Here is a 27,748-nt window from a genome sequence, read left to right on the forward strand (position 1 = left end):
TGGCATGGGAATGGTGTGCAACAAGGGAGAGTGCGTCTGCGTACACGATGCTCCCCCCTGCTCCCTCCTCTTCGCTGTGCCACTCGGTTTACAATTTTAGCAGCAGTTGTCATTTCGGAAGCAATTATTTTAATGCAGAGTCGAGAGCAAAGAGCCCAGAGCCGAGCACCAAACAGAGCCCAGAGAGAGAGACAGAGAGCGAGCGTGTGCCAGAGTTCCCCCCCAAATGCTGGATGTCACTTGGGCCTGGGGATTACCTACACAGAAGATGCTGTTGGGGTTGCAGCCTGTGACTGTATTTCTCTTGGGGCTGTTTGCATCTAAATTTAGTTTGGCTCTTGAGGTGTTTTCGGTTGAAATTGATACGAAACAAAGTACAGTTGCGCTTGGGGTACAGTTGTGCTTAGAAATGGCAGCCAGAGAGCACAGAGAAGCAGCGAGTGCGTCCACAAATAGATGGCAGTGGAAGAAAAGTGGCTGCTGGTTGCTACTTTTCTTTGGATAAAGTGATCTTGGAGGGAGTAGTTCGGGAGTTTAAGTTTCTTGGGTGATTTAGGAGTGTTTTGAGAAGATTTTATCAAAGAATCGTTTATTCTAACGAGGAAATTTCATGAACTTTTGTAGAATTAAGAGAGAGTAAATATTTGAAGAGCTTTACTATGAATAAGTTATGATATTTTCAACAATTACATTAAAGAAAATCAATATTTCACCAGTAAAATAGACTTTTCCTCATCATTTTCGTTAGGCCTCATATATTTTCTAAATGTTCCAAAGAAAACTGCAAAGAAAACTAAACCAGAACAATTCTCATGAATTCCCCAACCCACAAGTAGATACTTGCCACAGCCATAAACAACTTATTGGGCAAGACATCGCCTTGCCTCTCCCACAATCAAAAGGGAGCCACACGAAAGTAGACACAAGGACAACGACCCACAAAAATTGCGCCAAAAGTAGGCAGCCCACAAGGCACACACACAAACACACAGCTGCACAGGACATGAACGAATCTTGTTGAAAGCTTCGTCACTTCTGGCCTGGCAAACAAACAAACAAGACAAAAATCGATGACAGTTTATGCGCCTCGAAGTGGGAACCTTTTTTAAATCAATTTTTTTTGCAGCTTCCTGTGTTGCGGCTGTTGAAAGATGCAAAAAGATGGCTCTGGGCTCGGCTCTCCAGCAGCTTATTTTGTTGAACATCATATTTTTTTCGTTGTTGTTCTGTGACTTTATTAGCGCCAACAACAGGCAGCAGAGGCAGGAGGCAGGAGGCAAACAGAAGCAGCAACAGCAACAAAAAGATGAACAAAAGGCCGCAAGAGCAACAGAAAAGCAACAGCAAATCGCATGCTGACTTAATTGGGGCTATTAGTTTTTATTAAAAGGAAGCCCCTACTGATGAGATGAGAAAAGTGGCAGCTGCGGCGATACAATAATGAGCTGAGCTGAGCTGCGCTACTCAAAGCTACAAGCCGCCGCCGGGCCAACAGTGGAGAGTGGACGGACTGCGAAAGTGGAGTTTCGGTGGCGCAACAGGAGCAACAGGTAGCAGCTCCCCCCCGAAAGCACACAAAAACCGCAAGGGCCACACGCACACACACAGACACACACACACACACCACGTTTTGGGGCTGAATATTGAAATGAAGCGAAGAAGCAGATGGAGAACCCTGACCTGACACAATGCTCGTAGGGTTTGTGGTAGGAAGCCGAGGAGCTGAAGCGGCGGCCCCCCCACAACGGGAGACTTCTTTTATGACACAATATTCGGGGGAAACCACAACAAGTTGCCCGCTCTCCCTTCCCCTCTGTGTCTGCTGTCGACCTTCCATAATGAGCCATAAAAAAAGCTCCTTTGACAGCGCCGAAACGAACCAAACCGAACCCCTTCCTCGTGTTCCTTTGTTGACGTATTGCCGAGGAGCTGCTCCTACTTGTTGCTCAATCGAATGCCCTCTTGAGGCGGCATTCCGAGGTTCATTCAACCCTCTAGCAAAGGCTGTGGGCAAATCCTGACCTGTGCCAAAAAACCACATTAATTATTTCCACTCCACCTGGCGAGCAGGCCAGCCCGTCAACCCTTTCGTTTGGGATGCTGCCTGCCAGCTGGCTGCTCCCTCCCCACACCTTTTGTGGGTGGGCTGAGTGAATCGATTTTCATAGGCCAAACAATATTTCAAGGTTATACCTTAATCTGTGTTTATTTTGATTATCACTTTCGTACCCCTATAGCACCCGCGCGACAAAAGGAAAGCAAAGCTTTTGCCGATTAGCCTTAGCCTCTGCCTTCTGCCTTCTGAGGGGTTCGCGCGCGTCCTTGAAGTTTGCCCAAATAATTCTGCAGCTCTCTCTGTCTCTGCCTGTGTCTGTTCTCTCTCTGTCTGTCTGTTGTATGATTCACGGCAACATGGCCGACGCCTCACAGGATTTGCTTTTTATGGCTTATATCCCATTTTGATTGCGGCTGTCAGCCTTTTCTTTTTTTTGGCTGTTGTTTTTTTTGTGTTTTTTTGGGGGTTGACTTTGCCGAGAGGGTGGGTTTCTGGTTTCTCATTTGGTAATTGCAGCCAACCCCTATGTACAGTGCGTACATAAATACATATGTACATCTGTACATATAATTTCTGTCAGTGGGTACGAGGGTGGGTGGTAAATGCGTCATCGACCATTTGTTACACGTCATTTTGGATGCGAACAAATTTTCAATGTGAATTGCGAGACGAGCCAAGGCGACAATTCAGTCTCTCTCCCCTCTGCTTTGTGGCGTTCCCCCCCTTTCTCGTTGAGTTGTAACCGTTTTGATATGTGCTAAAAAGCTCACTTCAAATATTTATCAAGGTCAAGTTCAGGCAGCAAGGGCGGGCAGCGCGAAACGGAGGGGGAAAAGGAAGTGTTTTATTGTTTGTTGAGGTAGCGGCGGCAAAATGAGTGATAAAAGGGGTATTCCAATGGAACAACAACAACAAGAAGAGCACTGAGGGAAGTGCAAAAGATGTGAAACAATGAGTGAAATGAGAGCACTTTCTGTTGCTGCCTTGTGACACAATTTTTGTGAGCTTTGAATGCGGTGCGGGAGGGGGGAATGAATGAACGGTAAGGGGCACAGCTTGGTATCGGCATTTACTGTGGCTTCAAACGGCACTGAAATTGAGTGGAGTGGTGAGCAAATCAGCGCATTTATGAGTCTCCTCTCTCCCAGCAGCTGGCTGCAGTTGGTGCGAGGGAGTTGGGGCGATCTTCTCTCTCCGAAGGTGCGCTGGGAGCGCATTTTTATTGTTGGATTAAAATATGTGGCCTACAGTGGGTCACAAAAGTTAGATATCGCAGGGGGAAGTGGGCAGTAAATGGAACCCCAAATCTTTTCTATGATTATTTGATATAAAATGAATATAAAATGCAAATGAAAATTTACTTTTTGTCAGTATATTATTAGCATTCAGTATAGCAGAATAGAATGCATTCCTACACGCACAATTCTAAAGTCAAAATATTAATGTTTTGGTTTCTAAAACCATTTTAAAGAATTTCCTAAACGTTTCCCCACTTAAAACCACACACCCGTCAATAAATTCTTTCAATTAACTGTCCAACAGCTCAATAGATTCAACAGATTTCCAATGCCAAACAATTAACCAAAATCGATTTACCGAATGAAAAGAACAAAGAATTACATGCAGGACCATTATGCAGCAGAAAGAAGAGTTGGGACAATGGACAATGGAGAACAAACCGAGGACCAGCTGTGCCATTTAACCGAAATATCCCCAGAGAGACTAAACCCAAAGAAAGAACTCGGCTAATTAGTTATATTTTGTGGCATTTTGCTGTTCGAATGTGTGGGGACTAATGAAAGTGCATGGCCAAGGGCACCCCCAGCGAACCAACTAAAAGGAGAAAAAGAATTAATTTGAAATTCCATTTCGTAGATTTAATTGAGTTGAAATCAAATTAAAAGCAATTTATTTTCCAACCCTCTTTTGCGAATTTTTTTCTCATCTTCCTTTTTTTCTATGTGGATTCCCTTTCTGTACCCCCACCCACTCTTCCACTACCCGCACATGCACACGCACTATTCTGCACCCCCATCCCTGCCCCCTCACTCTCTCTCTCCTCTTCCTTCTTTCTTTCGTTTTGCTGTTTCTCTGTTTTGCCATCCGCATTTCTGGTATTTTCTAAAAGTGCGTGCCAGCAGCAGCCTCTGCTCTGCACTCAACCCATGCGAGTGCGACAGGGAGAGCAACACATAGATAGAATAAGACAGAGCGGAGCGGGGGTAGCGGTAAATACAAAAAAAAATTCAGACTCGTTTTGGGGTTGCAAAAATTTCAAACGGCTGCAACGGCAAGGAAAATCGATAAAAATGTACCGGCCCGTCGCCGCCGCTGGCTGTGCAAAAAGCAAAAATTCATTCGACCAAGCGACCCCGCAGGCCACTGCCGCCTGGCCATGGGGAATATATTCTGGTGTGCTCGTAATACATCCTATATACTGGTACTGATATTGCTCACTGCTTTGGTTAATCCACACGTGGCCGGTCGGTCGTTCTCTCTTTCTAACACTATCGCTGTCCCTGTTGCGGCACTGCACACTGCATTTGGTTGGTCGGTCGGTTGGTCGGTGATATTGCATTAATTTTTAATTTGTCGCGTGAAATCCGGAAAATGATTTATGCATTTCTGCATTTGTCCTGTCCCTCTGCACAGCACATCAGAGAACAGCACGAATCACAAATTAAAAAGCCATTTCACTTGCATATTCAACAGCAAAACAACAGCAGGGGCAGAAGGCATTGGAGGGGGTCCAAAACTTTTTGCATCGACTGTGTGTGTGGATAACAAGAAATGCAAATAATGCGCTCCAGTTGACAAGAGTCCAGAGATACAGAGAGTGAGAGAGGGAGGAGCACTCCAAATTGCATTTGATGGAGTTACAGAATTTAGCTCCCTGTTCCGTTTTACATTTTGCTCCTTTTGCTCCTCTTTTCTCTCTCTTTCCTTGATTCCTATTTCGCTTTTCCCTCTTCTATCTGAAACTGTGTGACCATTAAACTGCATTAAATGTAATTGAGATTTTCTAATGGTTAGACATTTGGGATACCCGTTTAAACATTTTTGTTGATGCACATTTTGCTTTCTTAAGAAGATTTCAATGAAAATATCTCGAAGTTTATAGAATTTGGCAACCAATACTCCATAGATGCCAATACAATTAGTTGATGAATATTATTATATAAATTCAACGAGTATTTAACGCTTTTATGCACCAAAAACAATGAAAAATTGTTACAAAAAAATATTGAAAAATGTTAAATGCAATCAAAGATATTTTTACAATTAATTTATGATTTTATAACACAAATTCCACGAGTATTTACAACTTTTATCCAGCAAAAACAGTAAAAATAGCTGCATAAAAGATGTGCAATCCAATCGATGTTACTTGCATAGAAATATAGAAGCTACATTCAATTTTTACATATGTAATTTTATGTACCAACAAAAGGCACAACTTTTGTTCGAAATTCAGAGTTAATTTTCGTGCATAATTTCACAATAATTGCAAATATCATTTGCCCAACTATCCAACGAATGAAAGGACTCCTCTTCAGCTAACTTTTTTTTGGGTGGAAACCAAATTGAAAATAAAATTCCAGAAACGATGCCAAGGAGAGGTGCACGGTGCACGGTGCACAGTGCAGCATTTTTGTTTAATTTGGCAGCAGCATCCAGCATCCAGCAAAGTTACTCCGCAGTTGTTGCCGCTGCTGCCGCTGCTCCTGCTGCTGTTGCTGTGGCAATGGCAGTGTGGCAGCTGCAGTTGGGTTTGTTGGCGCAGTAAAAGTGGCTTTTGTACGTGCAATGACCTACCAACACATAAAAAATGCAAAAAGTGGCAAGGCAAGGCAGGGCATGGCACGGCACGGCACGAATCGCGCGCTAAAATATGCAAAGAACCAGGAGGAGAATGATGTGATGCGAGGTTGCTGTAGGGATGCCTGAATGCCTGGCCTGCCCTGCCCTGCCCTAGCGGATGCCTGTGCCAAAGATGTTGCCAGCGCCCCACAACCCCAAAGGCAAAAAGTTTCAGCTGCAGCGGCAGCGCAAGCCAGAGAGCGACTCAATTTGAGGCAAGGACAAACTTGGGGAGGTTTAGGGGCTACGCTTCTATCCTGGCTTCCAACTTCAATAATAGTCAAGTGCAGTGAAGCGTTTTGCCAACTGCATCCCTTTCCTGGCATGGAAGAAAATCAAAGCCAAGTTTTTAGCCCCCAGCCGCCCAGAAATTTCTTCATTTTATTTGCACTCTTGCTGTGGTATTTTCCGCTGCTGCGCGCTCCTCTCCTCAACTCTCTGCTTTTCCCTTCTCTTCTATTATTTTCTTATATTTTATTTTCTTTTATTTTCTTTCTTATTTTTGACGCTTTGCTTGCAACATCTTTTGGCGTTAGCACGCATTTCGCTCACGCTCTCTCTCTTTTGCTTTTTTCCGCTGAATTTTCACTTGCCACTTGCCACACACTGTGCAAAATGTACGAGTGTATGTGTGTGTGTGTGTTTGTGTTTGTGTGTATATAAACTTTGCATTTACCCTTGGCAAGGACTTTTGCGGAGGGGCAAAATGCTCAGAAAGAACGAAAGCAAAAAGTTTTATTTGCACAGTTTTCTTTTTCTTAAACTTTTGTTGCGAGAACCCCCGCAGCAGCAGCATAAACTGCTTGCTTGCAATTTGTTCAAACAAGTCTTCTACTATATATCTGCTTTATATATATCCTTGTACATATGTATTACGCTCTTAACAAACGCTGACGCCAAAGCCAGCGTCATGTCAAATATGTATAAAAAATAGGGAAAAATTGTAGCATGCTTTTGAGCGCTCGCTTAGAAAATTTCCACCACTTTCCAACTCAACTAAAGTGACGGGCAGAATGGGGAAAATTTTTATAATTAACAGCGACAAAGTAGCACAGCAGCAACATCACAGACTTGGGGGCAACATCAGACGGCTCTCTGCATCAGCATCAGCATCAGCATCTGCTGCTTATCAAAAGCCAACAATCGCCGAGGTGTGGGGCACGAAAGATGCCAAGAAAATTGCATTGGGGCAAGTGCATTTGCATGGGTCTAGGGTAAATGCCACACGGAACGAACACTCCACTTTACACTTTGTTTTTTAGGGTGCCAGGCCCAGGCGCAACTTTTTACTTTTTTTCTGCCTTCTGGGGGCGGCATGGAAAATGCAAATATTTATACAAACTACTTGAGCGTTGCTCGAAGGGAAGAGCGCCATGCCTCACGCATATTTGTCAGGAAAGGCGCACACAAAAGTGCGTCATCCTGGGTGGAGGATCAACAGTGAATATCAATTAAGTGCAACGCGCCTTTCAGTGGAGTGCCGCAAGCAAAAGAGTGCGAAAATTAGGCTGCGCTTCGAGAGCGACAAGCACTTGATGCACTTTTGATGTACGCTTTGAGGGAGAGCTGCGGAATGCAAGACATTTAAATATTTTGGGGGCCAGAAAAGGCTGAAAGCTAATTAAGTTGAAGCTTTTTGAACAGCCCTAAAGGGGATTTAATGGCCAAAGAATTGTTTGCACTCGTTTGAAGTGTTAGGGGGTGAAAGAAACATAAATAAAGCTCTACCCTTTGACACATTTGAAGAGGAATACGAAGGGCAGCTTTGATGTACGGTAAGAATATTAATACAAAAGATTAATTTGTAGTCCAAAATAATCAAATCCTATTGAGAATAATCCAACTATTAACCAAGGCACAATTACCCAGCACAGGATCTGTCTCTCTACTCCTGCCAGAGTTCAGATCTCTCCTTTCTTTCCACAGTCTAACTTTCGCACAGTGCAATCCTCACTGTATTCTGTTGCTCTAAAAAAAAAGCTATACATACAAAAGGTAAAAGGAGTTCAGGGAGTTCAAGCCAAGGAAGCCATTGCAATGCGTTCTTTTCTTTTCTTTATCCACTTCTGGTGCTCCTGTTACTCCTTCTTCTGGCACTGCTGCTGGCACTGCTTCCTTCACCTTCTGCCACTGCTTCACCTTCTGCTCTTCCCGTTCTCTACTCCACAATATGCGTAAGGCGAAGAGCGCTTCAAAGCAAGCAGTGCGTCAGCAGTGCGTCGGGAGGGGAGAGTGGGTGCGGGATGGAGTGTCGGGTATTTGCACATGTTTCCGTTAGCTCCAGCTGCGCCGCTGTTTTTGCTTTTTTTGCTGATCCTTTATGGGGTATATGGGCTGCAATGCAGCAACAATTTCTAGTGCCATTTCTTGATTGAAAATACGTCAGCCCAGAGCCCAGTTATTCTCAGACTATAATTTTGCCTTAACCTTTCTTGGATTGCCTCTAGCTGGCCCCTACAGGGTATCAAATTGTCAACTCAAACGCCGATTTTCTTGCTTATTTTCTGTTGCTGCTGCTGCTGCTGTTTGTGCGTGTTGAATTTTTGTTATGTTCCCACTTCTTATGCTGCTGCTGCTGCTCCCACTCCCTCTACCTATTTTTCTTCTACTTATTTTACTTTCGCATAAAAGAGTGCGTGAGCGCAGACGGAGAGAGTTCTGGTGTGCGTGCGTGTGTGTTTGTGTGCGCTTATTTGTGCGTATTTGTTTGCATTGCTGATGATGTGCCAGCAGCAGCAGCAGAACGACAACAACAGCAACAATGGCAACTTTATGCGTATGCCGTGCGTGCCAGCTAACATTTCCGCATTTACCCCGTCACTCCCCTCCCCACAGCCATACCTCTTTCCACCCGTACACATGTGTCCTCCATGGGTGATGTGGGGGGTGTGGCCGGGCGGCAGCGCCATTGCAATTAGAAAACTTGCAATGCAACTTTTTTTCTCCTGCTTCTGCCACAGCACCGCGGCGCTTCCAGCTGTAATGCAATGCGCTAAATTGTTTGACGCACAGCGCGCTGCTGCTGCGCGAGTATTGCTGTGCGTTAGTGTGTGTCTGTGTGTGTGTGTTAAGTGCAAAGTCCTGCTCGCAGTTCTGCAACTGCCACAGCCAGGACTGCTCTGTGTACGTGCTGTGAAAGTTTTTTTCTCTCGTTTTAGCGCATTTCTTGTTGCACGTTTGACGCATTGTTCGCTGATGCCGCCGCCGCCGCTGCAGAGGCTGAGTCTGCAGAGGATTTAATACCCTATAAACTAGTTGGGGTATGCTGCACACATAGAGGAGTTTATTACAGGTAAAGGGACAGCATTTAGAGGCAGTAAAGAAATGTTTTCCTGCAACTATTTTCCAGCTAAAACTACCAAAAAAAAACTCTTACTATCTCCTGCCCATCCCCGCTTTTTCCTTGCTAAATCTAATTATCATTGAGGTATCCTTCAGTCGTTATATCCACTATTCCGCACACTTTTTGTTTGTTCTCTTTGTACATTTTTTTTAACATTTCTTAAATTTTTCGTTCGTTGCTGCTTTCTTTTATTCCTTCTTGAGTGCAAACCACCCCCACACAAGTCCACGAGCAGCTAAGGGATGTTTATGCAGGACCAGCACCAGCAGCAGGACCTCTGCTACGCGGAATGACTTGACTTTTGGTCAGAGACAGAGTGAGATCTGCTGCTCGCTGACGCATACAACTTTTTATTTGTAGTTTTAAGACAGCAAAGAAAAGGGAAGAAAAAAGGAACAAGAAAACCTGAAATTAAATTGATTTTTTGTGCACAGCTTTCTACGTACATCCCATAGCTGAGATCCACAGGATCCTGCCCTCCTTGCAGCAGCGCGCAACTCTTTCAACAAGAACAACAATTTATTGTTTCAATTATATTTTTCAATTTGCGCCGACAAACAAAAAAGTCCCATGCAAAAAAGGCTCTCAGCTATAAATAAAATAAATAGCAAACGAACTGAAATTTGTTTTCCCCCTCTGCCATCCCCTCCCTCCTCTTGTTGTTTTTGCTGTCAGGTTTATGCGCGAAACTGGCAGAGAAAACCCCGGAAAAAGTTATTGAAAGTAAACATGAAGTAAAAGAAAAAAAAATGTACAAGAAAAAACACAAAATTGTATTGCCGCATTTTGTTTTTTTCTCGCTGTAATGCAAGCAAAAATTGTCTCAAATAATATTTAAAGAAAATTAAATTGAATTTACGGCACGGGTTCCACGTTGTTGTTTTTTTTTTTTTTCTTTGCTGGGGGGTTGTGTGTGTGGGGGTGTGGCTGGAGCAAACAGAATGATAAGCAAAAATAATCAAAAATCGATTTGGAAAGTGCGTCTCCATCTCTCTATATATTTTGTGTCTTTTTCGCTCTGCCGCTTTGTTTTTGTTGTGTGTAACAAACAATATGCCAGAATATTTTCCATTTCATGTTTGTTTTTTTCCCGTTGCTGTGAAAATGCAATCAAATTTGTTGCTGTTGCTTTTCCCTGCGATAGGCAGGCAGGCAACTTTCACTGCCAGAAAGCATTGGCAAATTGTACTTTTTCTTCATATTTTCCCACTTAAACGGATTTTGGAAGCAAAAAGGGGCTCAAATCAGGCTACAGGAAGCGCAAAAGTGCAGAGGAAATGGAAAATCTAAAGTAAATGTTTCTTCGGGCGGCGGGGGCTCTTTCTATGGATCTAAAAACTCTTCGAAAAAGTTTGAATCAAATTAAGAGTGAAGAACATTTTTTTGTAATCAAAATTCTAACTGGAGCACATCGATCCGGCAAATTATAGAATCCATAAATATATTAAACCAAAACAATCAATAATTTGGATGGCCCAACTTTGGATTTGCCTAACGTTCCCCTTTCAGTCCAGTGCCCCCATTTGGCTTGCAGCGCAGAAGGCCTTCAGCAATTAGTATCTAAGTTTTGTAACCTGCTGACCCTCTAAGCCGCCCTCTGCTGTTTGTCTTTCTGCTGGCTACATTTAACCCCTCGAAAAACTGGACTAAATGACAACCGTTTCCTCCGTCCAACTCCCGGGAGCTCCCCCGCTCTAATTTTTCCCTGTGCGAGAGTTTTACTTGGGGTGCGAATTCACTTAGTTCGGGGCGTAGTGCAGGAATATGCATATAACCTGTTAAAAGGGTCCGACAGAGAGGAGTCGGTCAAGCTGAAAAATTGTGTGCTGCAATTGCACCTTGCACGCATGCAACCCGAGGGTGCAACAGAGACAGCGACGACGACGACCGTTGCAGCCGCCGCTAGGTCTTAACCCCTTTATTCTGGTGCCATGCATCGCTGGATCTGTGTAAAAATAGAGTGAAAATAATAAAACACAGAGTGTTCCATGGGGTTCTAGGGTTTCACAGAATGTATATGTACATGATACATACATACATGATATATGTATGTACATATTTATGTACATATTTATCCTTGATCTATTTGAGTTCTGTCTATCATTCTGGAGTGTAAAACCTGCTGCTGTTGTTGTTGTTGTTGTTGCTGTGGCAATTACGTGGCTCTGCTTGGGCTCTTTTGTTGTTTGTTTATTAATAAACAATAGCAACAACAAATTGCTTAATTGCTGCGATTGCACCTGGACACGCCCTTACCCTTACGCTGCTCCCCTCGCCCCTCCCTCATGCTTTACCCTTGACGCGCTTCAACAGCCTGTGGCATCATTAGGTGAAGGATTTTTGTGTCTCATTAAAAAGAAAGTGGAGAAAAGAGATTGAAAGCAGTGGAAGTGGAAGTGGAATACAAATGGGCGAGCGAGAGCGAAGGTCGTAGATTAAGATACTCTGGCAGAAATATAATTTCTCAATGGTCTGCCAGATACTCCAATGCCCCCAAGGAAAGTGTAGATTTTCCAACCAATTTTCGCCTCCCTGCACTGCGGTACTTTTGTTCTCTAACTATTAACAAGGACTCCCGCCCAAGCCCTGCGTAACTTCTTGATTCTTTGCAGGGAAACCTTTTGCTTGGCCTTCCACCTGGCATGCAAATTACCAGCAAGTATGCGCCGCGTTGTCCCCCGTGCGTAATTACATAACATTCATTTGCATTCAGCTTGAATGACATTTTCTTCGTGTTCTCCGCTTGGAGCTGCGCTCGGTGCAATCAATGCAAATGCTGCGCGCTGCTCTGTCTGAACTTAACAAGGATGTGAACATTTATTTATTAAACATTTAACAACGCTTTATGATCAGCGCACAGATTTATATAAATGCGGAGAAGAGCAGCAGCGACCATTCCATCATCATCCACATGGGCAGCAGCAGCAGCAGCAGCAGCTACAAATCAGTTCCACAAAGCATTCAATTGCGCAGACAACACAGATACAGCTACAAATGCATACATAGAAACCAGCACACACACACACACACACACACACACGCACACACATGAGTATTTTATTATTTAATTTATGCGCAGAGACAACAAAACAACAGCAGCAAAATTGTGCTGGTAACGAAAAAAAAAGAGACAAAAACAAAAAGCAAAAAAAACTACAACACAGCCCATCACAGCCCGTCAGTGCCATAGATGAAAAGATACATTTGTATCGGCAAATCTAAACAATGGAAAATGGCGCAAAGGCAAAGCAACCAAAACATAACCAGAATGCCCGTCGAGCAGCTCTAATATTTAGGTAGAAACAAAAAGAATCAAAGGTGGAATTATAGAATAAAATATTGAAAACAGCTGAAGAAAAAAACATTCTTTAAGCGCACAAAATCAACTTTCTGAATTAAATATTTCTAGAAGTTCTTCAATGTAAAAATACTTCTGATTTCCCAGCGTAAAAAGAAAACTCCAAATGAATTGCAGGATTAAAAGCTTAAACAAATACCAGAAAAAACGAAACAAATATTCAATTAAAACTAATGGAAATTCGGATACAGAAAAAGGCAATCCGAAAGCAGTGAGAAAATGTCAGGGAAATCAATGGAAAGCCGCTTTTAATAGATGAAAAGTTCAGCTCAAAAAAGGAGATTAAATGCAGCATTCATAAATATTTATGTATACTTATTTAATTCCCTTTTTTTGCATGGATTAAATGTGTTTAAATAATAAAATGCATTAATTAATAATTACAAATATTAATGGGAAGGCGGAATAAAATGGAATAAATACGAAAAGGAATACATACGGTTTTGGCTTTGGGTTCCTGCAAATAAACGAAAACAAGATAGAAAAATGAAAAATAAATTAATTGTAAATGCAGATGCAGAAAATAATTAGCAATAATTACAAATGAAATAAATCTGTGCAGAACGGGGGGGAGAGTCACTCAATGAAAAGGGTAGGGGAGTGCAAAATATGTATTGCAAATAATATCGAGAATGTAAAATGTTTTATATTATGTAAATGTGTATTGCACGACACGACTGTCAGGCGCTATCATGTAAAAGCAAAACAAAAAAATAAACCCACTAATTGGCTGTCATGGCGGCGGCAATTTGCGAAGCCAAAATAAATAAACAGCAGTGAGAATTCCATTAAAGGGCAAAGAGCACAAAACAATGTTCAAGTTATGATTTTGATGGTTTTTAAAGTTTTGATAGAAATATTTGTTGGGCGCATGCAAAACCCAAGCCAAATCCGAACCAAATCCTAAGCGGCTTAAAATAATATATAGAGAAATATGTGGAAAACAAATCCTTGTTCATTCATCAATTCTAGTTGGATCTGATGTCTGCCCCATCCCTCCTTATAGAGGACTGTGTGCAATGTGCATGGAGTGGCATGCATGCATTCGGCTTAGGTTTCGGGTGTTAGAGCTGGCTTAGGAGCTCCAGAGGAACAGACGGGCGGCAATGGAAATGCGAGCAGATGTGCCAGAGAGCGAGAGACAGAGAGACAGAGAGCTGCTGCAGATGTTCCATGGAGGAAATAAAACAACGGAAACTGAGAAATTCTCAATCGGATTTTGTGGCCAGGACAAAAGTTTTTGTATGCCACACAGAACCAGAGCAGAGCATTGAACTCGCATTTGAAATGCTCCGGATTCAGAGGCAGAAGCAGAAGCAGAAGCAGAGCATGCCTGGCAGCATCTTTTGGGACTTATCGAATGACAAACGCACATATTGAATGAATGATTGAAGGCCACGAAGGGAGCACAAAGCAGAAAGAGAGCATGATAAAAGAGAGAGATAGGAAAGAGGAGGAGGAGGAGTCAGTCGTGTGCCTGGCCATAAGCGACAATTAACTGAAAGGACAAAACATTTTTGCTTCAACAATTGAGTGTGTATTTTTTGGCAAAAAGATAAACTGATAGAGAGAGAGTGTAAGAGAAAGGCAATGACAGAGACAGCAAGAGGGTGGGGGGGTTGAAAGAGGAGTTGCTACTTGCAACTGGATATCTGGATCGCTGGGAGCACACGACCATCGTCCAAGTATCATGTTGCACATGCACAACAGCCACATCCACATCCACATCCACATCCACATGCACATGCTCATAATGAAGCTCATCAAGAGCATTATCATCATCCTGGGGGCTCAAGTATCAGGCCATGTGCATGTCCATGTCCATGTGCATGTGTGTGCATGCATTATCCTGTTTCTTTTTCTTTATTTTTCTCTTCTTTTTTTCCCCTGTTGGAGCTGCCAACGTGCCAAAAAAGAACTGTGTGTGAGCGCTCTACCTATGGCATGGCATGGCATGGCAGTCCTTTAAGCGTGTCTGTGTGTTGCCCTTAAGAGTGTGTGTCACGAGGAGCGGACATGGCGGGTGCGGGAGCGGGGAGTACATCTTCAAGTAGGAGCATTGCACTCACTGTGGCCCAATGGCAGGACTAAGGATACACGGATGCGATGTATTTGTGCATGGAAGCACTTTCATGCTCATATGCATACTCAGTACTTTTTCTCTCCTTTTTTTTGTTGCCTGCTGCATAAAGCGAAAACCTGAAAACCTTTAAGTTGTTATGGCCAAGGGTGCACCCACGCCCACAGCCCACAACACGTGTGGGCGTGCACGTTTTTAGTGACTTTCACAGTGGATTTGCCCTGAATGGAGTTGGTGGCGAAACGTGAATTGAAAAATAGCATCAAGAAAATGAGTAAAAGGAGCCAGAGAGCAGCAAGAACATGAGTAAAAGGAGCTAGAAAAGGAGCAACAGAGATCTGTAATAAGGGAAAAGCAGAAAAGTAGCATCCTTGGACATCCGACATCGCATAAAAGAGACAGGACAGGACTGGAATGGATCCCCGCTACCAATGAAGTCAATCACTCAAACCCCTCGGACGCGGGACTACTCCACACCGAAATGGACTTTCGGGGTGATTCCTTTCTGGCTTTTTTCCCCAACTTTTCCTTCACTCTCTCAGACACTTTCAATATTTGCTTCTTACTTTTTTTCTTTTATTGGGAAAACGAAAATGTCGAGAACATGTACAAATTTTAATGAGAAAATTCCTAAGAAAAACTGCATATTTAAAGAAAGCCAACGAAGGGAACCCACAGAAAAGAAAAATATCAAGAAAACACAGGAAATATCCTCTTAGATAGGCCAGTGTCCAGTGTGGGGGAAGGGTGGGTGTGGGAACGTTATGGTAGGGAGAGACGAACGCTTCACCAAGCAATTCAAATAGCCAAGTTAATGACTTGCGCCGGAGGGCCTTTTCAGCTGATTTGTGAAAGTACAAAATATTACAAAACGAGAGAAAGAGAGAAAACCAAAAAATGTAGCCAGAAAGGGAAGGAGAGAGCAGAGTTCATCTTAAATTACGAACAAGACGAAGGAACACAGCGATATGGTGGAAACGGCAGGGGAAGAGTATCGCATAAATACCGCAGAAATTCATCCAGAAAGTGCATTGATCCGCGTTCGATTCGTAAAAATACGAAATGAAATAATTCACGTACGAAATTTATCGCGATAGAGGGAGAGACAGAGAGGAAGAACAGGACCAGAACGAAACGGCCTGGACGGTCGACGGACGACACCAGCTGTGCGCTTAAACAGTGGACAAAACCGCGGTGGCGCAGAGAAGAAACGAAAAGAACATTGTCATTATAAAGTCCATGGACACATGCATAAATATATGAGAGTACATGAGTAATTTCAAACTACATACACTGCACAGCAGGGAACTTAAAATGGTTTTCAATTTGAACTTTAAATCTGTGTAGAATGGGGAACTGCTTAACGTACAAAGTCATCCGTTTGCATTCTTTGCTAAATCACAGTCCACTTTGCAGACTTTGCCAAAAACCCAACTCATGTAGCATGGTGTATGACAGTAGCCGCTATGCTAGCTACGGGTGCCTGCGAAAGTGGAAGGAGAGCCGACAGACATCTGAAAGCGGGACAATGAAAACGCTGATAATGATGATGCGGATGGCGATGATAAAGCAAAGGAAGATATAAAATAAAGCGTCAATTGTCCAAGCAGCGCGCAAGAACGCGCGCGTCAGGAAGAGCAAGAAGCAGAGGCAGAGGAGCACAGTCGGAGACAGAAGAAGAAGACGACACCAAATTGTCGCAGCCGCTGCTTGCTGCCTATCTCTGCGCGTAATCTTCGTGACGTGTATTGACATGTCAACTGTTGCTGTCGCTGCCTCTGCTGCCGTTGCCTTTGCTGTTGTAAAACTGCGAAATTTACAACTTTATCTATGTGTGTCGTCAATGGAAGCGACAGCTGAGAACCAAACGGTGGGAGCGTGAGAGAGCGGGAGAGGATCTTGGAATAACAACCTTTTGCACAAGGGGTGTTAAGAACAGGGTGACGAAATTCTGCCAGTAAATGGTCTAAGCTAAGCAGAAAACGAGACTGCGTTACCTTACCATTAATACACCAACATTTCGTATAGCGCAGCGCCCGCACTCACTCGCTCTCGCTATCCTGTCTGGCTTAATTGTGTGAGCAGCCTGCAGCGCGCCATCTCTCTCACACTCCTTTTGTTGGTTTCCTGTTTGTAGTCCGCGCTGCTGCTGTCGCTGCCGGCGCTGATCATGGCAGAGCTATTTATTTATCTCTGTCGGTCTGCCTGCTGCTTTTGCTTTTGCTGTCTTTGTTGTTGTTGTTGTCTCAAAAGCCGCGTTTTGTAACTTGTGAACATCTGCTCCTCGACGACTCGACTCAACGTTCGTTTGCTTTCCTTTTATTGTTGTTTTCGTTGCTGTGTTTCGTTATATCGTTTTTATTGTTTTTGCTGCTGCTGCTCTTCTGCTTCTTCTACGGCACGGACGTCTGTATTTGCTTTTGCGTTTGTATTTGTATGGAAAAGAAAACGCCGCAATATGGAAGCGTCTGTCAATATTGGAAATGGTCTCCCCTTCCCCTTCCATGATGTGGAATGGATTTGGCAACTGTCCAGCGTGTATTCCCATGTGCGTCGCGTCTCTCTTCCAACTCCATTATGTTTCAAACTGTTAATTGATCCATCTCTCTGTATGTGATCCTCTGGAACTCCCTCCTAAGCGATCCTTGGGCCATTGAACTTGTCCTCACTTAAGGGACCCAAAAACCACTTGAGATCCGTAGATGCGCAATCGAGTGACGACATCCAGTTGCGTTCAGCTCCACGGGGAGCACACACACATGTGTAACCTGATTTCCGACCACTCAAAGGACACGCTCAACCAAAGGCTGGGAATCTTAAGTGATTTCACAACGAACCCCAGACTGCACATCCACTCAAGTGCACCTCGTCGCAAGCACTTGAGCACACACACGGACACCGACACACGCACAAGCTCTCGCAGATTCCCGCTTGTAGGTTACTAGTCAAATTGCGGCAGCTGAATATGGAATGACAGTGAGAGAGAGAGAGAGGCGGCAAAGAGAGCAGAGAAGTTGCTTAATTTGCACTTGGAATCGAGGAACATCTGTTGGGCTGACATAAATCTTGAGTGACTGACCGCGCTGGTGCGAAAGACCGCGAACTCTCAGCATGCCCGCAGGCTCGCTCTCGCGCTCGCTCTGTCTCTCTTTAAGTGAACCGGTTTTAGCCGGTTCCCAGCTGCCCATTCAGATACAGTGGGTGTGTAGTGGAAAATACTTATTATGTAAGAATTTGGAATCAATGCAATTTTCTTATATGGAATTTGCAGAGATTGAGTATAAATTCTATTGTAATAACTGAGATTTGGTGCATTTTTGATTGCTGCTTCCCCTGCCCTTCATCAATGTCTAATTTGTATTACTATATTTTCAATCTCAGCCCATGGTTCTCCCGTTAATTTCATTGAGTAACTCTGTTCTCGCACTGAATGAATCGATGGAAGGAGAATAGGAAGATAGGAGGAAATGGAGTGTGGGGGGCTTACCTTCTTCTCGGTGAGCTTTTCGCAGCGTCGCTGCTTGCAGATCTGATGGCTCTTGTCGTTGCGGCAGGGGGCGCACTCCCCGCAGTTGTCCTTGCGTTGGCAGCCAACGCATTCGCCGCAGCGTTTGCGCTTCTTCTTCGACTGAAAGAGAGAGCAGGAAGAGGAGTTGTTGTCGTTGGAGTGGTTGGTGTTGGTATTGGTATTGGTGGGTTGTGGGTGGATCATGGCAGTGGCAGTGGCAGTGTCAGTGACAGGGGCAGGTGGGCAGACAAGTGGTTGTGGGTGGGGGTGGAGGCAATGGTGGTGGTTGTGGCGATGACCATAGTCCTGTTAATCGCAGCGTGTGCCAGTTCCCTCATCACAGATTGATTGTCCCATGACAATGGGAACTTACCTGCTTATCGCATCCATGGGCATTGCCATCGTTGCTGTCCCCCATGCCGAGGGCGCTCAGTGGACTCTTGAAATTCGCCGTACTGGAGACGGCGTCCACTTGGCCAGGATTGCTGGGGTCCACGTCCATGCCGCTGGCCTCACTCTCGGCGCTGGACTCGAGCGAATTGGGCCGCTGTTTCCGCCGCTCCTTTTTGCGCGCCTCCAGCCGTGCTATCGGCGACTGCAGCAGCTTCTCCACCTTGATGGGCGTCGTCGTCGTGGGCATGGGCGTGTGCGAGGGCGTGGGCGTGTGCGGCTGTGTCGTGTGGGGTGTATGGCTGCCGGTGCTGCTCGATCCCGTGGTGGTTGCATGCGGATAGCTGTTGCTATTGTTGCCATCGTACGACGTGGGCGTATGCATGCCCATGGGCGTGACACCGTGCGAATGTCCATGCGGATGCTGCAGTGGATGCTGGAGCGAATGTGGATGCGGATGCGGCAGGTGGCCGTGTCCGAGGCCATGGCTGTTGCCGAGATCAAAGGATTCCTTTTTCAGCATCATCTCGAAATCGGTGGCCGGCTCCTTCTTCACCAGCGGATGGCCATGCGGATGTGCGTGCGGATGCTGGAGCGAATGTGGATGCGGATGTGGCAAGTGGCTGAGGCCGAGACCCAGGCTGTTCCCGCCACCACCCCCACTGTTGCTGAGATCAAAGTCCTCCTTCTTAATCAGCATCTCGAAATCGCTGCTGCCTCCTCCTCCCCCGCTCGGCTCCTTCTTGATTAGCGGCGCAAATCCCGAATATAGCTGAAGATCCGCGTAGGCAGCCGCCGGAGCTGGCACCAGCGGATACCCACCAGCGCCGCGATGATGGTGCGGATTCAGCGCATGATGATGGAAGGCATTCGGCGGCGGTGGTGCCGGAAAACTGGACCCACCCGACGGTGGCGTAATGCTCGTCTGCATGGAGCCCGGCAGCTGGGTCGTCGTCAGTGGCGAACCCACGCTCATCATGCCCGGCGAACTCACTGAGATGCTGGCCGGTGACATGGCCACCGTTTGCAGGGAGCTCATTGGTGGTGCTCCAGCCGCTGCTCCTCCTGTGGCTGCTGCGGCCGCTGCTGCCGCCGCTGCTGCTGCCGCTGCTGCCATGGGTATGGGCATGGGTGTCCCATCCGGCATCAGCTGATCATTGAACCCATGAAACTGGCTCTGAAACGATGGCAGCTTGGAAAATGGCTCAAAGCCACTCTTCAAAGGCAATTGCTGCTGTTGCTGTTGCTGCTGCTGCTGCTGGAGATGCGTTTGGCTTTGGGTTTGGTTTGGGTTTGGGTTTGGATTTTGGTTTTGTTGTCCGCTATCCTTGGACTCCATTTCCCACGGACGTGTATAGCTTCCGTTGGAATTTGAATTGGAATTTGAGTTGGCGTTTGCGTTGGCGTTTGAGTTGGCGTTGGTGCTGTTGCTGTTGCCACCTGCTACTCCTCCTCCGGTGGTGGCGGCGGAAATGGCATTAGAATTGGCATCATTGTGCCCACCATGGTCATGGCCATTGGCAGCACTAGCATGACCGCTGCCCAAAGGCGCAGGCACCGCTGTCTCGTTGTTGTTGTTGTTGCTGTTGTTCCCGTTGGAGCTTGTGGCGGCCGCTGTCTGCTGCTGCTGCTGCCTCTCATAGTACTCCCAATGTTGCTGCTGTTGCTGGTAGTGTTGCTGCTGCTGCTGCTGCTGCTGCTGCTGCTGTGCGTGGTAATGATGATGATATGGCGCTGTGTAGTGCTGGCTGAGGCTGCTCAGCTGGTTCAAGTGCGTATTGTGCAATCCGGATACGGCTGCTGCCACAGAAGTTGCTGCCCCTGCCACAGTGGGATGAACAGTGATGCTGCTGCTGCTGCTGCTGCTGTCGACGTTACCGCCTCCTGTGCTCTGGCTTTGGGCTAATATTGAAGACGCCATTTAAGCACGGACTGTGGCATGGCTACGCAGTTATGATTCACTGCGTGCGGGGGGCTGTGATGGGTGGGGTGTGTGGCTGGACGTGCAACAAATCTCACTACGTGCCTTGGCTGCTTTTTGTTGATTTATTGTTTGCTTACTTGTGTGATTTTTACTTGCTTCAAATGTCCTTGAAAACTACTTGCAAGTCCTTTAGTTTTCTATGAGCTCTAATTTAATTTTTAATTAGTTTATTTTGTAACTGTTTTTGTACACTTTTTCCTGTTCACTTTTTCGGGCTCTTTTCCAGTTTTTTTTGAGGTAGTTAATCAATCCAAAAATTCTTTGCTTTGTTTTTGTTTATTTTGTATGGCTTGGTATCAACTTTTTGTGTTTTGTGCTTTTGTTGGCTAGTGTAAAACACTTTTGCGATTATATTTAGTTATTTATTATTATTGGCTTTTAACTATTTTCTATTTATATAGAAATTTGAAGCTACTCCAAGATTTGTGTTTCGTTTTTATTTGATTTCTTTTTGTTTGAACTTTACTGGTTTTATGCGTGTCGTATTTTGTTTTTTGTAAGTTAAGTTGTGTAAAGTGCTTTTGTTTGTTTATTTAAAAATTTGTATCGATTACTTTCAAATATTTGTTGTTGTTGTTTTGTACTTTATTCTTCTTCTTCTGGTTGTTGTTGTTGTAAAACGGCAGCTATATGCAAAAAGTTATTTTTGTTTTTGTTGTGTTTTTACCTTTAATATATTTTAAAAATTTGTAGCAGACTTTCGACGTTTTGTTTGTTTTGTTTAAAAAATTTGTAAATTTGTAATTTGTAAAATTTGTATGCGTTGTTGTTGTTGTTGGTTATATATTTATAGGTATATAGATTTTGTTTTTGCTTTTATTATTGATTAAGTTTTGCTCTTGCTTTGATATTTGTTTGTTGTTGTTTGTTGTTGCTGTTGCTTTGTTGTAAAATTGATGAATCCTTTGTACTATGTTTGTTTTGTTGGTTTTACTTCCTTCGATTTTTTGCTTTTTGTTGTTTTTGTTGATTATAAAAATAGTTGCAGTTTTGTTTGTTAAGTGAAGTTTTTGTTTGTTTTGTCGTTTAATATTTAATATCTTCTAATTGTAGATTGTACTTAATTCGTAGGCTTAAAAATCTTTGTCTTCCGTTTGTTTGTTTGTTTTGGGTTCCTTAAGAATTACATAAACATTAGCGATTTGTTGTTTTTGTTGTTGTTGTTGTTGGCCTTAATTCGTAGAATATTAGATATTTTTTTTTGTCATTTATTTTTATGATTTTTAATTCATTTTATTTTTGGTTTCCAAGTTGTTTTTGTGTTTTTATTTGTGTTATTTTTGTAATTTTGATTGTTAGCCAAAAAGGGAAGGAATATTTCCCCAAGATTTTTGTCCAGAATATAATTGTTGTTTTCTTGTTGTTTTTGTATTCTCAAATCCGTTGATTGGAAGCTGTAAATAAATGGAGGGAAAAAACAGAGCGTTAGTTGTCATTTTTTTTTTAAGAAAAAATTATTAAATTGAAATTTTGTATAAAGAAATTGAATTGTTGATTTTTAAAAGTATTTTTCACACTTTAAAGCCTAACCGCAAACCGAGAAATCTGTTAAATAAATTCAAACTAAAAACTTGCGGCATATCCTTGCTGAAAAAATATTTATTATACTTTTGGCTCTACCAACAAGCAGCTTTATCGCTGTGCTCTCTCTCTGTCACTCTCTCTTTCTCGCTTTTAAACAGCTACAACGCTTCAACACATAATTATGGTCTTTGACTGTATAATGAGCGGCGTTGGCCAAGGCCCAAGAAGAGTCCCAGTCCCAGTCGCAGTCGCAGTCCCAGTGTGAGGCAGGAAGCGGCGGAAACAAAAAAAAAAGAAAAAACAACACAAAGTTCCCATAAAAAAATGAAGCTAAAGGACACTCACTTCTGGGTTTTTTTATTGCTTTTTATTGCTGCTGCCAAGTTTCTTTGGCTTTTGTAAAGCCTCACACACACACACACAGCTACACAGATACCCAGCTACTTCGTTTTAGCGTATTTCAGTTGCCTTCAACGGCCGTTGTCATTTTCTTGCCGTTTTTTTTCGCCATTTTTCTTCGGCTCTTTTTTCTCTTTATTTTATTTTTTGTTTTATTATTTTTGTGTTGGTTCGCAGGCACAGGTGTACCTTTTTTGTTGTTGCTGTTGTTGCTGCTCGCGCGTCCTTTTGGCTTTTTGCATTTGGGCTCAGCTCAGCGCTTCAGAACGTTTCGTTGCGCTTCAGAAAGTTCATTGGGCTCACGGCAGCGTGAGGCATGATGATGATAATGATGTTGTCCCAAGCTGACAGAGGGACACACACTCACACACACACACAGACATCATCATTGCATATGTAGGCGCTCGTTTCATTGGAGGTGTTGAAGTGAGAGTTAATTTGACATTGACTAGCAGGCCCCAACCGATCATCGTCCAACGATTTTGCGTGACTAGAAGAAGTTTCAATTCCCATTCGTAAATTGAATGATTCTGAAGTGCAGCACAATTAGCAGAGGCCGGCAGCAGCAGCCTCGTTGCCCAATTAGGCCTTTTGGTAATTGTTTTCAAGGGTCTATAATATGTTTTATGAAAGGAATTCGGTGCGTAAAAATGTGTTGAGTTTTCCTATAAAAAACTATTCAAATTAGTCTCTCTGCATGGTCATCTTTTCAGTTTTCGAACTCCTACAATCGATCTTTAAGGTTTAACTTAGTTTTTGCTCTTCCATCTTCAGTTCAGAGTTCCCTTGGCTCTCCAATGAAATGTCTCCACTTTCTGCACCCGCTTTCAACCCTCTCTACAACTCTGCCCCTCAAGCTTGTCTTGTTGCTTTGCAAATTTAGCAACTTTTTTGCGACTGATTTCAGTTGACAAACTTCTGAAAATGGACTCTCATTTTGCCTTTGTTGTCTCCTGCTGTTGCTTTTTCTCCTTTTTCTCATCGCTTCCTTGTGGCTTACGTCGTTGCTCCTTGTCCTACCAGTGCCCCGTGCCCCGCTCCCCTTTCCCCTCTTCTTTATTCGTTTTCCATGCACATTGTTGCAGAACGACAATTAAAGTCTGATTATTTTGTCGACTACAATTTGCGTGCTGCAATTGCTGGTGCTGTGTGCTGTGCCCTTGCCCACCGCGTACCCATGCCCGCACCCTTGCTGCCACAACTCTTTGCCACATTAGTTGCCTCATCATCATCGTCTTCTGCTGCTGCTTCTTCTTCTTCTTTGTTGCCTTCCATAAAAACGGTAAAAGGCCAACGGCCAAGAGAAGTAAAAACCAAAAAAAAGAAAAAAACTGAGAAAAAAGCAAGAAAATAAGTAGAGAACCTGCAGAAATGTTGCAGCTGCCACAATTTGCTGCACTTTCCGTTTTATGCGATTCCGTTTCGCGTTTCCACTTTTGCGGCATGCACGGGCAGAGGCCAGGCCATCCTGTCGTTTGCTGCAGCTGTAACCGACTGCTGCCCCTTCCGCCTGTCTCCCTCGGGAGGAGAGTTACGACGGCGGCGGTTAAGATCCAGATTCGCAGTCGCGATTTGCGCTCAAAATTAGGCCAAAGCAGACAGAGAGAGGGATCTTGCAGCATGTGGCACTGTTGGCACAATTAGAGCTTCCTTTTGGGGCAAAAATCCTGCAGCTCAGATTCTGCGCCATTTCCGGCTCTTCATAAATTATATAAAATTCTGTTACCCAATCGAACAGCGCTTATCTCCGTGCTCGATCGCCTAACCAAATTAAAGTCTTATCTCTGGCTAATCTTATCGCCTTGGGATCGGGTTTACATTCGGGAAATTTCAATGTTAGAACGACATTTGAATGATTTTTATTCTATTTTTGCAAGTGAGTGCCGCCTGGTTCCCAGTGTATTTGTTTAAGGTTTATGAAACAGCGCGAACAATGATCGCAATTCAGTGCTCAATTTCTTGCTGCCCTGCTCCACACACATTTTTATGCCTTGTTCTGTTTTTTTTTGTGAATTTGCAAATTAAACACGCACACAGACAGCCAGACAGAGGGGTGGACAGGGCATATGTGACTGCACAATGCGTCATTTGGAAAACAAAGTCGTGGCATGGAGTTTGTCCGGGAATGGCAGCAGCAGAAACTAGGTGACGGCGAGGGCTGTTCCTTTTTTTTCGGGTATACAGAGAGACAGCGCAGAGAGCGGAGGAAGAACTAGGCTACAAGCTGCAAGTGAAGCCAGCCATGACAGCGCAGGAGGCAGCAGCAGCTAAAGGAAGTTGCAGCCAGCCATGGGAAATGCCACTACGTGGTACCTGTGCAGCATTAATTCTGACTTTAGATTTGTTTTGGTGGCAAAGGAGCAGGAGTTAGCAACGTTGCAACTGTGGCATACCCTTGTGTTGGAAACACGCAATAATTATAAATATTTTAACACAGAAATTGGAAAACGGGAGCATCGGAATCGCAAGATTCGGTCACAAAAAAGAGCTGAAAACTGTCCTAAAAGTCCCTTCTTTAAACCCTTTGCCGAACCCTCTTTCAAGTGGCAAAACTTTGCCAAATATTATACCCAATAAACCCGCAACTACCTCTCATGTCGAGTGCCATTCCCCAAACAGCGTGTGGCAGTTGCATGTTTCTCTTATTTCCTACCCCAATCTAACTTCTAGTAGCAGCTCCTTCCGCATCTCTCTCCAATTTGAAATTTGTGCAAATGAAGTGCCTCTGCCCCAGCCCTTGTTCGCTGCTTAAATGTAATATTTTAATATGTTATTCAGAGTACAGACATTTTTGGCGCTTGTTTACAACGAAAGTTGCCTCGTATGAGAATTGTTTTCGACAAAAAATGAACAGATTGTTTGGTGAAATATATTATTAAAATTCTACGGCATCCTCCCCCACTCCTTCTGGCACTCTGCTCTATTTCTATGTGCAGCGCATAATTATGTTGCAGCTTGTCCAAAATCCACTGGCAGTCAAAACTTAATGAATAAAATTCCAATTTGGCAGAGTTGTCGGGTGGCATTGGGGGTTGTGTGTGGATATTACATGACAGGAAAAGGAAACCCTGCAAAAACGGGCTAATGAGCAGGGAAATACGAGGCACATACGAGTATCTCCCGTTATTTGCAGTTGAATTCGCAATAAACATTGCATTTCTGCGAATTTCAGGGGTTGCTGGGTGCACTCCGAAACGGATTCCCTTGCGAGGACACCTGATAACCTTGATAGGTTCTACCACAAGAAATGCCACAGAAGGGCTATGTAATATGACTCTTGCTCAAGGGTTAAATTCGTTACTCATAAAATTTCCCATAAGCGAAAGGTAACTCTCAAGAATGATTTTTGGAACCAAATAAATCTAAGTTTTCCTTTTCCAAACTAATTATTTATTTTTGATTATTTCTCTGAAATAAAATCAAAGCCTAAATCCAATTAAAATGAAATTACTTAACCGAGAGCAAAGAAAAAAGCAACCCAGAAATATCTTGTTAAATATCACACGCTCATGGGTTAATTTGGTTCTACTTTTCACTCTCTGCACCTCTCCCACTCCTCTCGCTCCCTCTCTGACTGTCTTTATGTCACGTGTAAATTGAGTTGTGCCCCCTGCCTGGGGGTGTGGCAGGTGTGTGTGTGTGTGTGTGTGTGTGTGTGTGTGTGTGTGTGGATGAAATGAAACGTGCTAGGCGGCACAATGAAGCCATGCAAAGGAGGAGAAGAGCCAGGCTCTGAGCAGGAGGAGGCAAGTACTTATGCCACAGCACTGACTGCCACTCCAAGCCACAACCCACACGCTTTGCCTGCTGTGTGTGTGTTGAGATTTACGAGTTTGTCATATGCCACGCTGCCCACTCCTGCCTCAAAGTCACGCACGTTACTGTGTTAATGGGAGAAGGGAAAGTGGCAGCGGGGAGGTCTTGGGTTGTGCTTGGGTGGGTGTCCTTTTGCTGCTTGTTTTTTGTTTTTCTCTAGGTCAAAGCCTTAATTTGCCTGCGTGTCTACCTGTGCCGCGCGCTTTTCCCTGCCTTTCCAGCCAATTTTTCGTGTGTGTTTATGAATGAATGAAAATGTGTGGCAAAAATGTAAACAATATGTAAGGGATATGCGTGTGTGCGTGGCGCGTCTGTGAGGGTGTTATAAATACATCTAAATATAGAATGTTTTTGCTAATTCATTGGGGGTAATCATCGTCAATGGCTGCACTGCAGTTGGAGTCATAAAAATTGCAGCGCGGCCAGTTGGCGGCACATGTGCGGCCGACAAATTGCCAGAGAGAGGTTCTGGCAGCGCATCTGCAAGATACATTTAGCTTTTAGCTCGTCGTTGAACTTGAACTTCTTGGCTGTCGCTCTCGCTCCTCTCTCTCTCACTCTGCCGCAATTTGTTTGCTTTTATTATTTTTACTTGCCCTTTGCTTGATGCGGGGCATGGAGACTTTTGAAAGATGTTTGGCACAGCAGAGAGGAAGGAGTCTTATGGGCTAGGGAGAACATGACCCATAAGAGCGTTACTTCAAATTCCTACTTTAGCTTCGATTTATATTTAATTTTTCCTTTTCTTTAAATGGTTTCTTATCTGCTCCATCCACAAGAGTATCTGATTATTCGTTATCCCCCCCCAAAAGCTGCTCTTGCTTTCTGTCTTCTCTTCTCTTTTTTTTGTGCCTTTAAATTCCAGTTGCTGGCCTCTGGGCGTGGTGGGCCTTCTGCTCATCCAAAGGGGTGGGGTCTGGGTGGCGTTTTCTTTGCTTTTCGCTTTTCGCTTTTCGCTTTCGTTTCATTTCGCTTTTGGACATCATCTTCGCTTCTTTATTGTGCTCTTCTCTGTTGCTGCTTTGTTTCTTGCGTTCTTTAAGAGTTTATTGTGTTTTTTGTTGCTTGCTTTTTTTTGGCGCTTCTGTTTTGAGCGCGCCAAAAAGAAGCCGCGCTTGAGAGGCAGAAAAGGCAGAGACTGCGGCCAGTACGCACGTTACTGTTAGGCTGCCCGTGAGTATCTGTGTCTTTGCCAGCCCGCATATCTGTGTGCGTGCCTTTGTGTGTTTTTATTTGTTGCCTTCACGTTCGCGGCACGTTTTTTGGTGCTCCCTGGGAATGGCATAACTCAGGAACAACTTCGCGCAACTCTTCAAATTCGTAGCCGGAGTCGAGGAGTCGGGGGACTGCTTTTTAATTTAAGTTTGAGCTGAAGCTGCCACAGCTACAGATGGCAGCAACAGCACTCTGTGTGTCTCCGTCATTACTC

The 27,748-nt window shown here is 44.1% G+C and overlaps 2 protein-coding genes across 2 annotated transcripts in view; both read right to left on the bottom strand.

The window, feature by feature from the left end:
* LOC117893271 (DNA N6-methyl adenine demethylase) overlaps positions 1-21,066 on the bottom strand; it is a 97,890-nt gene extending 76,824 nt beyond the window's left edge. Inside the window, 3 exon segments of the mRNA XM_034799839.1 lie at positions 13,058-13,075; positions 18,186-18,326; positions 18,580-21,066. Coding sequence (XP_034655730.1) covers positions 13,058-13,075; positions 18,186-18,326; positions 18,580-20,517 — 2,097 coding nt within the window. The 5' untranslated portion in view covers positions 20,518-21,066.
* Positions 21,067-21,940: 874 nt separating this feature from the next.
* Positions 21,941-27,748, bottom strand: part of LOC117893233 (prominin-like protein) — a 139,094-nt gene continuing 133,286 nt past the window's right edge. Inside the window, exon 19 of the mRNA XM_034799790.1 lies at positions 21,941-21,974. The gene's annotated coding sequence lies outside the window, so the exon portion shown is untranslated. The remainder of the gene's footprint in view (positions 21,975-27,748) is intronic.

The sequence above is a fragment of the Drosophila subobscura genome, chromosome J, assembly GCF_008121235.1.
Source record: "Drosophila subobscura isolate 14011-0131.10 chromosome J, UCBerk_Dsub_1.0, whole genome shotgun sequence".
Lineage (NCBI taxonomy): Eukaryota > Metazoa > Arthropoda > Insecta > Diptera > Drosophilidae > Drosophila > Drosophila subobscura.